The following is a 14145-nucleotide window of genomic DNA, read 5'->3' on the forward strand; positions in this document are numbered from 1 at the left end:
CAGTACTCTTTCCTGCCATGGCAGGAGGTCGGACTAGATGATCTGCTCAGGTCCCTTCCGACCCTAGAAACTATGAAACTAAATGCTATACAAATAGACCACATAAGAGGCCTTGCTGCTCAGATTCATGCCCTGTCCTCATCTTCTGGTGCCTGATGTTGTTTTGATGTGGCTGTCATGGAAGAATCTACTGAAGTCTTTCACATAGTGCCGTCTGGATCCTGCCCCTCAATTGTTGGACATAGCTACAGCTTAAACCACCTTGTATGTGCAGTGTTATGTTTGGAAATAAACGATCCCATGAAAGGACAAGAGTCCTGGTACCTGGACACGGAGATGCACTTGGAATGTATATGTGGCTGTTCTTCATTGCTATGTTTTGACCTTTTTCAAATGAGTTTAGCACAGGCAGCCAGGTGGATATTACAACTCTAGAGACAGAAGACCTCCTGTTAAACCATGGAACAGACACTGCATTGGCAAGGCATTGCAAACTTTTTTGAAGGCACCATAAACAACACAAATCTGTTATGGAGTTACCACCCACTGGGGTCAGAGGCCTGGTTCAGTCCCCACAGCTCATTTAATCTTGTGGCCACTGTGGAGGCTGCAAATACAGGTGCCTTTTAACGTACATGTCTGTTTGCTAGGATCTGGCCCAAGACCAGCGTAGAACCTACCTGACAGATGAAGCCAGTAGACGAACACTGCCGGACCCACAAGCTGAATTTCCGCTTTTTCCTTTTGCGTAGCTCTCTCTCTGTGCATGTGGCAATGAAAATTGGGTCTTCATCAATCAGTGGCTCATGAAGTACCTGTGAGCAAAATGGGTACGTTACTTTTATAAGGAACTGTGCTGCATATGCTTCTGAATTAATATGATCTGCGTTGTGATTGCATTTGCCACTCTACATGAGAAAAATGCTACTTCGCAGTCCTCTCTAGCTCAAGTCAAAACACACACAAAGGGGCCAAAGGGGATGATCTAGTGAGCAACTTGAGGATTGAAGGGAAACTGGGCAACAGCAACCATGAGATAATTGCTTTCCCTAATCACCACATATCAGGGAAATTTGCCAATAAAGTAGAAATCCTTGATTTTGGGAAAGCCAACTTCCATAACCTTAGGGGACTGGTTGGCGAGGCCCTGTGGGACCACAGTACAATGAGGAAGGGGGTACAAGAAGAGTGGTTGTTCCTCAAGGAAGCAATCCTAAAAGCTCAAAGGAAGTCCACTCCCATTTGTAAAAACAGCAACAAAAGGGCTAAGAAACCCCCTTGGCTCAGAAGAGTCATGGACCTCCTGAAATTAAAACAAGAAGCCTAGGAAGGATAGAAGTCAAGAATAGCTACCAAAGAAGTACTCAGCAACAGCCTACACCTGCAGGTAGCAGATCAGGACAGCACAAGCACAAACTGAATACAGATTGGCAACTGGAATCAAGGACAACAAAAAGTCCTTCTTTAGATATGTAGGAAGTCAGAGAAAAAAAATAAGGGAACCACGGGGCCCCTAATTAATAAAATGGGATGGCTGTTGCTTGACAGGATACAGGATGATCATGGTGGGGGTGACCACACCCCCATAGTTGGCATAGATCTGGCAGGGGAGCATCTACAAAGGCTGAATGTCTACAAGTCAGCAGGACCAGATGAGCTATACCCAATGGGGCTAAAAAAACTGGCCGATGTCATCATGCAACCAATGACAAAGTTATCTGAAGACTTGTGGCACTTGGGAAATATCCCAGAAGACTGGAAGATGGCCAATGTGGTACCTAGCTTTAAGAAAGGGAGAAAGGAGGACCCAGGAAATTACAGGTCAGTTTGACTTCAGTCCTTGGTAAAATCCTGGAGAAAATTATCAAAGAATCCATTACAGACAGGCTAGCAGAAGGCAGTATTCTGAAGGAGAGCCAACATGGCTCCATTACAGGCAGGTCATGCCAGACCAACCTCATTTCCTTCTATGATCAGGTTACTCACTACCTGGATGGGGGAAATGCTTTTGATGTTATTATATACCTGGACTTCAAAAAGGCCTTTCACCTGGTCTCCCATGAAGTCCTCATGAAAAAATTGGAAAAATGTGGCCTGGACTACTTTATGGCTCTGTGGCTAGGTAACTGCTCTGTGGTAGGACCCAGAGCGTATTGATTCATGGAACTGAGTCATCATGGCAGAGGGTGACCAGTGATGTCCCTCAGGGTTCGGCGCTCGGACCAGTGCTTTTCAACATGTTCATCAATTATTTGGATTCAGGTAATAAAAGCGAACTAGCAAAGTTTGCTGACAACACCAAACTACGGAGAGCGTGGTCACGCTTGAAGGCAGGCTGGCAATCCAGGCTGACCTGGACACATACATGTTCACGAGGTGGGCGGAGCTCAACCTGATGTTGTTTAATATGGAAAAAATGTTACAACTGGGGAGAAATAATCCACAACACTTACAGGCTCGGCAGTGCTACACTTTCTAGCATCACATTGAGACCTAAACAAGACCTGGGTGTTGCGATGGACAATAAAATGAACATGAGCCACCAATGCAGTGCTATAGCTGGCAGAGCTACTCAAACACTGGCATGCATCTACTGAGCCATCTTGAGCAAGGCCAAGGATGTCATCCTCCCACTCTACTTGGCCTTGGTGAGACTGCTGCTGGAGTTCTGCGTTCAGTTCTGGGCACCGCACTTCAGGAAGGGTGTGGAGAAGTCCAAAGGAGGGCCATGCGCATGGTTAGAGGCCTTGAGATCAGGTCATATGAGGAGAGGCTGAAAGACTTGAAACTGTTCAGCCTGGAGAAGAGAAGACTCAGTGGGGACTTGGTGGCAACCTATAAGTATATCAAAGGCGTACATCAGGGCCAGGGGAAGACAAGAAATAATGGCCACAAGCTGATTGAGGATCGCTTCAGGCTAGACTTAAGGAAAAACTTTACCGATCAAGTACTGAGGGTTTGGAACATGCTTCCCACAGAGGTGGTACAGTCACCCACCCTGGCGAACTTTAAAAAGCATCTTGACACCCATCTTGCTGGGGGTCATTTGATCCCAGCAGTCTTTCCTGCTCAAGTGGAGGGGGACTGGGCCTGATGATCTGTAAGGTCCCTTCCAGCCCCTAGCATCTGTGAAACTATGAAACAAATGTTGATAACTACACTAAACGTGTAGTATGAAAGTACTAAGGCACAATGTGCTTAGGGAATGTGTTTCCCATTCTAGTCACCCAAGAGTCAGTCCAGAACCGTAAGTGGCCCTACTACCAACAAATATCCTTCACCCCCTTCTGGGGCTTCAGATGTTTCTAAAGCCTTTGGCAGGCATCCTACTTGCAGGCCCAAGCCCAGAGACTTGGGGTTTGGATGCCCCTGAGTTTTGCTTGTCCTCAGGCATAAGGCTCCAGGGGCAAGCCAGGGAGGAATCTCTCATTTCCATAACGTAAGCTTAAAGCTGAGACCTTCCCAGTCCAGCACCGAAGTGGGAGGTTTACCATACATTACCTTGGCAGATATTATCCCCATGCCAGGAGAGCAGCCCTCCCCGGTTCAGCTAGGAAGACCGCCTCTGTGGTCATGGTGTTTCCCTTGCCTGGTAAGCATAGACTACGCTTGATCTGAGCCTTTGAGAGGCTGAGAAGTGATAAGAACAGGCACTACATTTGATCTGGGCCAAAACAGCGGCACAAATCTTTTATTACAGGATGGCAAACAGCTAGCCTTAGTTACCAACTACAAGTGTCTGTTTGCTTTAGCAATCATTTTTTAAATGATGGTGACTCTATTGCTGCCCTACTGTCTCTTACTATTTTTTCCAGTCAAGTCACGCTTACTTCTGGTCTCGTCACATGGGCTTCCCTGCCCATCCATTTCTTCTTACTGTTTACATTGGCCTTCTTTGATCTATTTGTTCTGCATTAAAGTTGAGGTCTCCAGAACTTCCCAGTACACTATGGGTCTCGGGCATTTCAAATGCAAACATACCTAGTTGTGTACCTACCTAGTCAGGCAAACAGTTACACGGGCCTGGATCCAAAGTCCACTGAAGTAGGTGCAAAGACATTTGTTGCTCTGAATGGATCCTGCATCTGCAGCTACTTGACTTGTACTCCTAACTTACAGGCACCCAATGATGAAAGTCAGGGGAATTTGCTGCCATTTTGCTGCTGCACCGAGGATATGCATGTACAGAAGTGTATCACACTAGTGGTTAGAGCAGGGGTGGGCAAAATGCGGCCTGGGGTCCAGACGTGGCCTGCCAGGCCATTCTATCTGGCCTGTGGGGCCCTTAAAAACTTTAGAAAATTAATATTAATATGCTCTGGGCTGCCTGCCATGCGGCCCTCAATGGCTTGTTGAAACTCAGTAAGCAGCCCTCTGCCCAACATAATCATCCACCCCTGGGTTAGAGTCACTCACAGGCAGCTGTTTGCCTCTCAGATGTGAGAAGGTGTTAAAACAGCAGTCCTTCAGTCTCTTCCTTTCAACTTGGAGCAGACATACATGCCCTCTATATGGTGGTGGCTGCTGTACACTTTCATGTGTACACACTCCAGCTCTTAAGGCTCATGACACATTCACAGGACTATTCAAGCGTACATACTTACATACAGCAATCTAGCTACAGGTATACAAAATCTGCTTGTTACTGAAGCTAAGAGGGCCAGGATACCTCCTGCCTTGCTATGCCATCTGGACAGAACCATCTTCCTCTTTTTTAGAATTACAATTTAATTAAAAGTTTTGCATTTCTACAGCTCCTCACATTTGAATATCTCAAACCACTTTGCAACATGTAATAAGCTTCAACTCTTCCCTGCTGCTTTCTCCTCTGTAGGGGTAGGGCAGCATATCCCAGCAACCTGAAAAGAGGGAGTTGCATAACTACCAGGAAGCTGCTCTGCTCTCAGGATGCCCCTCTTTTTCCTTGCAAGATCCAGGTCATGTTGCAGCCTGGTCACTGTCTGCCTCCTCCCCAGTAAGAGAAAGCAGTGCACCCTGGCTACTTATAGGGTCAGGACTGCACCAACAGTATCTGTAGAGCTCTATTATTTTTTCCATGAGTCTGTCCATCTCCCACTGCCCATGACTGTCAGCACATCCCTCTTCTGCATCAACATATCCACCTTCCTCTTTGTATGTCTCCATTTCTTTGTCACCCTCAATCTTCCACCAGCGAGGCCTGCTCCTCCTCTCTGCATCCTGATCTTCCTGCTTCTCCCAACAGCTAAATCCTAAATTCACATTGTACCCACCTTGCCTCTAGAGACATTTGCCCTAACTTTCTCTTCCTTCCATCCTCATGCTTCCACCTCTCCCATCTTCTGGTGCAACCCCTTCTAACCTCACGTTCAATCAATCCCCTGACTGTCTCTGCAGTGCCCAGGCCACTGATAGTGGATCTCACTCCCTCTGGCTTCTGGCTCTCAGACCTGGATCATTTCATCTGACACTGCCTCTGCAGCTGCCTTCTTATGCTACCTCCAGTGGATCAGTCATGGAGAGAGCTGGGCTTCCCCCTTTCTATTCCTTTTCCTTCTTGCTGCCTCCCCCTTCTCTCTTTTGAGCCACATGTGCATCTGACTTCCTTAGTGCCATTGTCTGCCACTCACCCACATCCTCTGCACTGTGCTCTCTGACTCCAACTCCTAGCTCCATCTCCTACCCTTCAGAATCTCTCAAAGGTATCCATTTTGGCTTCAGCTTTCCTGCTGGTGACCAGATGACCACTCAGTTGCAGGACTCGTCATACTTACTTCATCTGACCTGCCACCTGGGTTCAAGCCCTGCCACTTCACACCTTCTTGATCTTTAGCAAGCACTGCCACCTTTGTGCCAAGTTTCCCCTCACTGTCTAGCATGTATTCTTTCAATGGCCCATAAGTGCCCACCCCTATGTCCTGGCATTCAGCCTACAGTCCATCAACACTGACAGCTTGTCACCTGCTCTCAACCCTCACCATTTGTAGTGTCTGGTTCTTTCCATGCATCTCTCCATCCTTTCATCTTTGCCCTCCCCACCACCCATATCACAGAGTCCATCTGCTACGTACCTCCAACCCTGCTCTTGTTCTGTGGTACATCCCTGGTGGAAATCCTGCAGCCATACGTACCTCCCCCACTAAAAACTCACTCTCCCCTTTCAGTCCTACTACCCTCCTCGTTATACCACTCTAACTTTCAGACTCTGAGCACTGGAGAAGCTCCCTGAAAATATCTGCCAAGCTATTATCCTCCTAAAAACCCAGCTAAGCCCACAGAACTTTGCGAGTGGCTGGGCAGTAGTCATAACACTTAAACCCTCTGTCCCACCCATCAGTATTGTCTCATTGTTTCCTGGTGCTTCCTCCACCTTCCCTATCGGTCTGTTGTTTCTGGTCTTGTACTTGGATGTTCCCTGCACCAGAACGCTAACAAATTCTGAGAGCTGTGTCTCACAAAGAGAAAATTAGGTACAAAGTTTATGACCTTATCCTAGCCCTGGTATGCATCTGCAAATTAAAGACAGGCTTCTCTTAAAAGCAAGAGAGGGTAGGGATTTGATTGTTTCTTTATTTTTCTGTTATTATACTTTAAAACTCGCTATTGCTTAATACTGTGAAGCATCTGTAACCAAGGAATGGAGGTGGGGGAGGAAGAAACATTCAAATCCAAACAGCTCAACAGTACTCCTGTGCTGCTCACAGCTAACACAAATACCTTGTTAATAAGTGGCCAAATAAGGGCTCATGCTTCTTGAGCAGGAGGCTAAGTCCTGTCCCTACTGTCAACAGGGAGGCCTGAGGTTGCAAGGAATGTGACATTGTGACGAATGCTGCAGGCCTGGGTACCTTGGGATTTAATACCATACATTTTTTTAGAGCTCCCCTTCAGATGTCTTCCCGCCTTCAAGCTACACAGCATCATACCCGTTCCTAAAGTTACCAGCACCTAGGGGATAAACAGAGGAAACACCTATCCCAATGCTCAAGCCTCCAAATCCCTCTTTCCTTTTGCCAGATAAAAGCAGCAACCTATTTGCTGGGAAGCAATGGACAGCTGTGAACATTCCTCTGTCCTTCAGAGAGAGTGTTCTACTCCTCTTTGGTTAAAACAATAGCTGAAGCCAGAGGAGCTATTCAGCTACAAGCCACAGATCTCATAACTTCTGGGAAATGAGGATTTCCTTCTGTGTGTTGTATACTTGGTTCATCATTAGGGCTAGGGACAGAAGTTACACATGAACCAGTTTAAGTTATCAGAAACTGGTTTAAACCTGTAACAGAATAGAAGCTCAGTGTGCATAAACCAGTTTCAAAATGGCTGAAACTGATTTAAGATAAACTTGGTTGAATGTAGCATCAGACTTAGCTGATTTAGTTCAAACTGGCTTATGAAACTTCAATCCCAGACCCCTTCCTCATTCAAGTTAAATCACAGTCCCCTAGCATCCCAGCATGCTTTGCAGCCCTGAGCTGGGCTGTGTTGTGTGCTCCAGAGAGCAGGGCTGGCCCCACCCCTCTGCTCCCTAGCTGGAGTAGTGAGGGCTGGGTCACTGGCTGGCTCACAGTCATCCTCCCCACCCCTGGTAAGCCCCTGCTGGAATTTGGGTCCAGGAAGGCAGGGGTTAAACTCCCCTTCCCCCCGAGTGCAGAGCTGCCCTGTCCTGCTTGCTTACTGCTGTCTGTGACTGTGGACTATGAATCCCAGAAGCATCTAGAAACAGGAAGAGGAAGTGATAAGCATCCCTGCAGAGTCCTGATGCTGTGATTCTGGACTGCAAATCCCAGAGATCTAAAGGGCAGCAGGAAAAGGGAGGAAACACACAGCCCATGCTGGCAATGTTAGAGAGCCGTGCTATAGCACCCTCTGGCTTCTGGCTTGAGCCACTGAAGGCATGAGGCTGCATTTCCTGAATCAGAAGTGAATGTCTGTTCATTTACTTATTGGTTCAGTCTTTGCAGTTTAAACTAACCTGTAAAGACTAAATCAATTCAGCCTCAGGCTTTTCAACTGTCTGTTTTTAGCCTTGATGACTATACCTTAGATTGCTACTTTTGTTTACTTCATTCTGAAATACTGGGATAGTTCTCACCAATACTACATACTTTTTGTAAACTCCTTTTGCAAGAGGTTTCCATATCACAAGCACTAGGGCACATAATACTATCTAGTTCTCATATTTAAGAGGATTCCTATCTGGGTTTCAAGACAGAAACAGACCTTTAGCAAAAGCCAACCAGAAACACAGGAGTTTAGGGGAGCTTACTGGTTTTCATTATAAATATGGATGCCCCTGGATGACAGCAATAACCTGTCCCAGGACTTTTAGGTATGAGCTACTGCGTTCTGAGTTAAAGAAAAAAAGCTTCCCAACACCCATGCTGTATCAGATTATAATTTATGTGTGAACTAGCCAGAAATGAGGATAACAAAGCACTACACAGTTACCATATATGGCCCCAGTTTGGGAATATTGCATCAAAATCTAGATTTAAAAAAATTACAGCTTGGGTACAATTTTTTTCCAGTGAAATCAAAACCAGTGGACACTGAATACTTGGACTGTCTCTAGGGCAACAAACCATCCAGAAAAAAAACAGTGTCAGAGTGGTGGCCCCAATAGCCTCTGTGTACAGAACAGTTTTTCAACGCTCCCAAGAATCCTTGATAAAAGCTTGCATTCAACAGAACAAATGCCATAGCTACAGATCTGACAGATCCAACAGCCGACCAGAGTGAGCTTTTCCTAGCCATTTTTCTTCATAAATACTAATCCGATTGCACAGAAATTTTCCCCTGGGCCTTATGTTCTAACACAATACTTGACACAGCATATTCCCTGCACTCTGAGAAATGTGTAGGGTTAGAGGTTTTCCCTGTTGCCTCAGGTAACTTGCAACATCTCTTGAGACAAACCTTATTGATTCCACTGAGAATGAGAGCACTCGGGACGTGTTAGGATCAAGTCAGGAATGTCCTCCAATAGGACACCTAACTGTTGAACTATTTTTAGTGACAGAATTAAAAACTCTGTCTCCTCTAGTTATTTCGGATGCAGTGCTTTGATGTTTGATGTTCAGCTTGATCCACCTCAAGGATGCTTTACAAAATTGCTAACGTGAAGTCTGAAAAGGGAGCAGAGTTTGATTGTGCTTTTAAAACAGTCCCCCTGGAAAAACCACACACACATATTATATATATATATATGTATATATGTGCACATGACCCAGCGGGATCCAGATTATTTTAGCATGTTGGTTCAATCCACGTGTGGTGGGGAAGGGGGATATGTAACATACAATTCATATTGTACTCCAATAGTATTTGAACTTTTAAAAAGTGTCCCACAGGAGTCCAATCTTATGGGGGTTTACTTCAGATTATGTAAAACCTTCACTCCTAATCCAGCAACATCAAAAGAAATAAGGATTAGACGCACATCTATCCTAAGGAACACCCTAATCCTGACAGCCTTTCCTTGCCATTTTGCTCTTGTAGAAATGTCACCAGAATTTTTTTCCACAGCCCGATGGGAAGGTGCTTGTCTTGTTCCTTCTACCTCAAATCTACTTAAAATTGGATTGCAAGTGACTGTATTGTCCTAAATTTTATACCCATACTGATTTGCTGGCTTTCTCCTCCTCTTCCACAAAGTAGGCAGCTCTCCATTTACTACTATGCTCTACCCATTTTTAGTTGCACATCCATAGAAGCATTGCCATACCAGATCAGGTCTATCTAGTCTATTATTGAGTCTCTAGTCATGCCTAACAGCTCACTTTCCAGAGGAGAGTCCTTTATCTCTTCTAATACACCAGGGTGTATAGTTATATAGCAAGTGTTGGGCAGATGAGAAAGGCTATCCTTTGCTGATCTCTGTATTAGATCATCTTACAACCTGAAAAGTATGAACATGGTCAAAAAGTGTACAGAGGAAAAGTTCAGACTGCATGTGTTTTGCTGCCCTTCCTATTTCAGATTTTTGAAAGAGGTAAGTATCTTCCCACAGAATTGCTGCTATTTTAACATTCTGTGCAATGGGTGGAGATGCAAGGGACAGTTGTTTAACCAGTCATATACTATATTTCCTTGATCTCAGCTCATTTTGTTATTATATTATGCAGCTATAGTCAGACAAATATCATCATGCATGTCTGTATGCTCAGCTCCTCAGTATCATATGAATTTGTTCAGTGTCAGAAGTCTAAAGTCCCTTCCTGGGGTTCTGAAAAATCCACCTGGCTTCTGCCTCTGACACTTTACTGACAGTTTTGTTGGAGGTGTTATGAAGGGCAGTACTCATAAGGGTAAGCAAATTTTAATCACATTTAATCTTCATGTGCAATTAATGTGCATTAAACTAGACCCCAGCATACATCTGAACATGCATCCATCAGGAGCAAATTTGTTCCTGAAGGGAACAATTCAGTTTACAGCTGCTCTACCACTCCCTGCAGCAGCCAAGGGGGCTCCAGGTTCTCTCCCCCCACTACAAGTGCCAGCCCTGGACTGGCAGGAGGCACAGGGCCTGGGCTCAATCTCTGCAGGGTAGGGGGAAAACTGTCCTGGCTGCCGGGCAGCTGCCTCCCAACCGTGTGGAGATGGAGATCAGCACAGTCACCACATGGCTGGGAGGCAGCTGGGACAGCTCTCCCAGCCACATGGAGATTGGGATGGGTCTTGATCTCTATGTGGCTGGAAGGCAGTTTCCCACTAAGTCAGGACAGCTCTCCTAGCCACATGGAGATCAGGACAGGATAGGTCCTGATCTCCATGTGGCTAGGAGGCAGTATCAGCCAAGCTGGGACAGTTCTCCCTACTCCCTGTGACCCCTGCTACCTAGGCAATTTGTTCCCAGTCAGTATCTACACATGTGCTTTGGTGCATTAATTTAATGAGCTGATTTTTAGTACCTGTATTTACAGGTATTAGAAAATGGCACATTAGACTAATCTACTTCATGGTAATAATTATGTATGTGTAGATGCTGATGCTTTAATGCACATTAGATTAGTCTCATGTAAACACATCCAGTTAAAAAAAAAAAAAAAAAAATCAATTGAAAGAGGTTAAACCCTGAATGGCTGAGTTTTTCTCTCAAGAGCTGAAAATGCCCCACATCATTTGGGTTCCTGTTAAAGAAGGCAAACAACCTTATGCCACTTTTGTTCAGCAGTAGTTAAAGGATGGTGTGTCTTCATAGCATAATACCTAGCAGAATATGGTTACCTATAGGTATGACAGTTTCACTATTACTCCTTACTGGTACATAACCTAGTCATATCATACTTATTTTTTTTTAAAGCCAAAAAAAAGGCAACTCTTACCTGGGTTTGAGAAGGTCTAAAAGTAGAGTCAAAGCCATTCTGTAAGGAGTCCAGAAATGGCTGGATTTTGTAAAGGCCATGTGTTGTCTGGCTGGAGCGAAAGGCCACAATGTGGAAGTACTTCAGGATCTTCTCGAACCGGGTCTGTGTCATGATAAGTGCTATGCTCTTGTTGCTGTAGAATCCACTACTCCAGATGCTGAGGACAGACTCACAGTGGTGAATGCTCGTTGATATCATGTAGCCTAGGAAGGCTTTCATTTCGGTTAGCGTGACGTCCACCCAGGCATCATCACTGCCAAATCTCTCCTGGTACTTCTTGGCATACATATTGGTTTGCACCACCATGTTCTTTAGTACATGGTCAGGGACAAATAGCTGAAAAAAGTCCATGACGCTGGCAGTTGGAGGCATTTTACGGGTTGGACCTAGAACAAAAGTGAAACAAAAATCTTATTTTTGATGAGTTCTTCATTGCAGCAGCAAAAATGATAGCTAATCAATCTCATTTCAATCAGTTGCCCTCGTCTCAGTAGCACAGCAAGATTGAACTAAAATCTCAAAGTCCTATTATTTAGAGTTTTATAAACAGCTTCCAAGGAAAAGCCCTCACAGAACCTACCACACCTCCCTGCCCTACTGCACGGCCTCCAGATATCCATAGATAGATGTTTTCTATTTCAGTCCTTTGACCAGGCAGATAAAACATTCTTACTCTTTCCCAAAAGTTAATCAGTCCCTCAAACCTCCTCATCCCCCAGACAACTGTTGTTGCTTCTTTGAATTCTGCCCAGTTTGTCGGTGCCTCAAAATTAAGGTGGTGTCTCAAATGCCATAATCCAAGATCAGGCATACAACCATGCTACATAACAGGATTCTCCTGCAATTAAAACTTGAATTCACTTTGTCACACCGGACTTCAAAGTCTCCTTCAACTACTGCCCCCATCAGCCTTGCAACTCTCAAGTTACCTCTTTGCCAGTGCATGTAACCAGCACGATTTTTTAGGTATGGTTGTTTACGTTGCACTATTCAGCATCCCATTTTAAGACCTGATCCTGCACCCTCAAATCTAAGGAATACTGGCTTTCAATTCCAGGGACAATCAGAGAGGTCTATTACAAGTTAGAGCACCCTTTGGAAAAAGCATTACATTGTATACATTTTTTACTGTAAAAAGTGTCCTACTTCACGTATCATTCTTCTTAAATCATAAATCTTGCTTTCCCTCCCTCTAATTATTCTGATCAACAAAACCTGCAAGTTTTTGAGAAAAAACCCAAAAGAAGCAAAACAAGTAGAAATCAGGGTTGCAGGCTGATCACTGTAATGAACGTTAAGGTGAGATGCAACTACAGGACTTAGGGGAATTAGGAACACAGGATCTCAAGGGACCTCTTAGATCAGGGTCCAATCCCCTGCTGTTGTACACATCACATTGTATAACACCTTTCATATATCTAGAGAGCTTCATTTTAAAAATAGGTAGATTTCTTGCTTATTGCATTGATTAAAATGCTGTTTAAGAACCTTATTGCTCTAATAATTAAAAATCTTCTAATTTTCAATCTAACTCCATTAATGGGCAACTTATACCCATTTATATGCTGACATTCTCCTTAGTTTAAATAGCTCCTCCTTCTCCCTGCTGTTTACTTCCCAGTGTGTTTTCAGACCATAACATAGCCTGTCTTGGCCTTTTCAAACATGGGAGACCAGAATCAGAAATAGTATGTCTAGAGAACTACTGAAATGCTGGTGGAAGTATGCTGTGCAGCAGCTCCTTTAATCTTTGAGGTTGCCCTGCATGCCCCCACCACTGATCAGCAGTGGGGCCCCACCACTCACTCCTGACCAGCAAGGTTTTAAACATGGCATTTTTTTGCCTCCCTGTTGGTCAGCAACAAGTAGTAGGGCCAGTAGGGAGGAGTGTGTGTGGAGGAACCTGCAGGATTAAAGGACCACCTGATGCGCAGCCCACTTCCGCCATGATTTTGGTAAATCCCTAAGTATGCCAAGCCTCACCTCAGCTTTGTACAATGGTGTTATTATTTCCCTGTCTTAACTAACACATTCCAGGATCCATCTATCTTTTTCATGACTGCATCACATTGGTATCTTAGTCATCTTATGATCATCTAGTATCCCATGTCCTTTCCCACTTCAGTCACTTCTAACTAATCACTTCTCAGCTTATAGTTGAAGTTGGGCATGGCCTTGGATTCTGTACTACCAAATATAATCTCATCTTGTATTTTAGTCCACAAAGTCACTCATTCTTTCTATATCAATAGTGCAGTATTCTACACCTGATGCCTTTTGACTCCAAATGTCTTCTCTGACCTTGTCATGAGTTGTCAATGGAAATATTAATAATGAGATCAATCCCAACACTGAGACTGAGACACTCTCTAGTTAATGCTTTCCAGCTTGATACTTCCCCTTTCAGCACTGCCTTTAACAAATTCATTACCCACCTTACAATTTGTCTACTAATTCCCAACTCAAGTTTAAATAGCAATCTCCCATGTGTCATTATACTATGTACACACTATATATATAAAAATAAGAGCTCATTGGCCTGGCACTATCTACATTTAGCAAACCAGTGTTGCCCTTTATTTCATTTTCCATTTGTCTTCATGATCAAATTATTCTTTCGTTCAGATTTTCTTTTAAAGGCTTGCAAACTCTTGGTACAAGACTAAAAGGCGTGTAGCTGCCTGCAGCACCTCCCCCCTCTTCATAAATTTCATACATTTCATAGACATTAGGGCTGGAAGGGACCTTGGGAGATCATCGAGTCCAGCCCCCTGCCCAAAGGGCAGGAAGTCAGCTG

General features: G+C 44.5%; 1 protein-coding gene across 1 annotated transcript in view; it reads right to left on the bottom strand.

Annotated features, from left to right (window-relative positions):
• Window positions 1–14145, bottom strand: part of PGBD5 (piggyBac transposable element derived 5) — a 107231-nt gene that overhangs the window by 44262 nt on the left and 48824 nt on the right. Inside the window, exons 3-4 of the mRNA XM_019548622.1 lie at window positions 11307–11734; window positions 681–815 (exon numbers count right to left, since the gene is read on the bottom strand). Of these exons, the coding sequence (XP_019404167.1) occupies window positions 681–815; window positions 11307–11734 (563 nt within the window). The remainder of the gene's footprint in view (window positions 1–680; window positions 816–11306; window positions 11735–14145) is intronic.

The sequence above is a fragment of the Crocodylus porosus genome, unplaced genomic scaffold (genome assembly GCF_001723895.1).
Source record: "Crocodylus porosus isolate Cpor-Errol unplaced genomic scaffold, CroPor_comp1, whole genome shotgun sequence".
Classification (NCBI taxonomy): Eukaryota; Metazoa; Chordata; order Crocodylia; family Crocodylidae; genus Crocodylus; species Crocodylus porosus.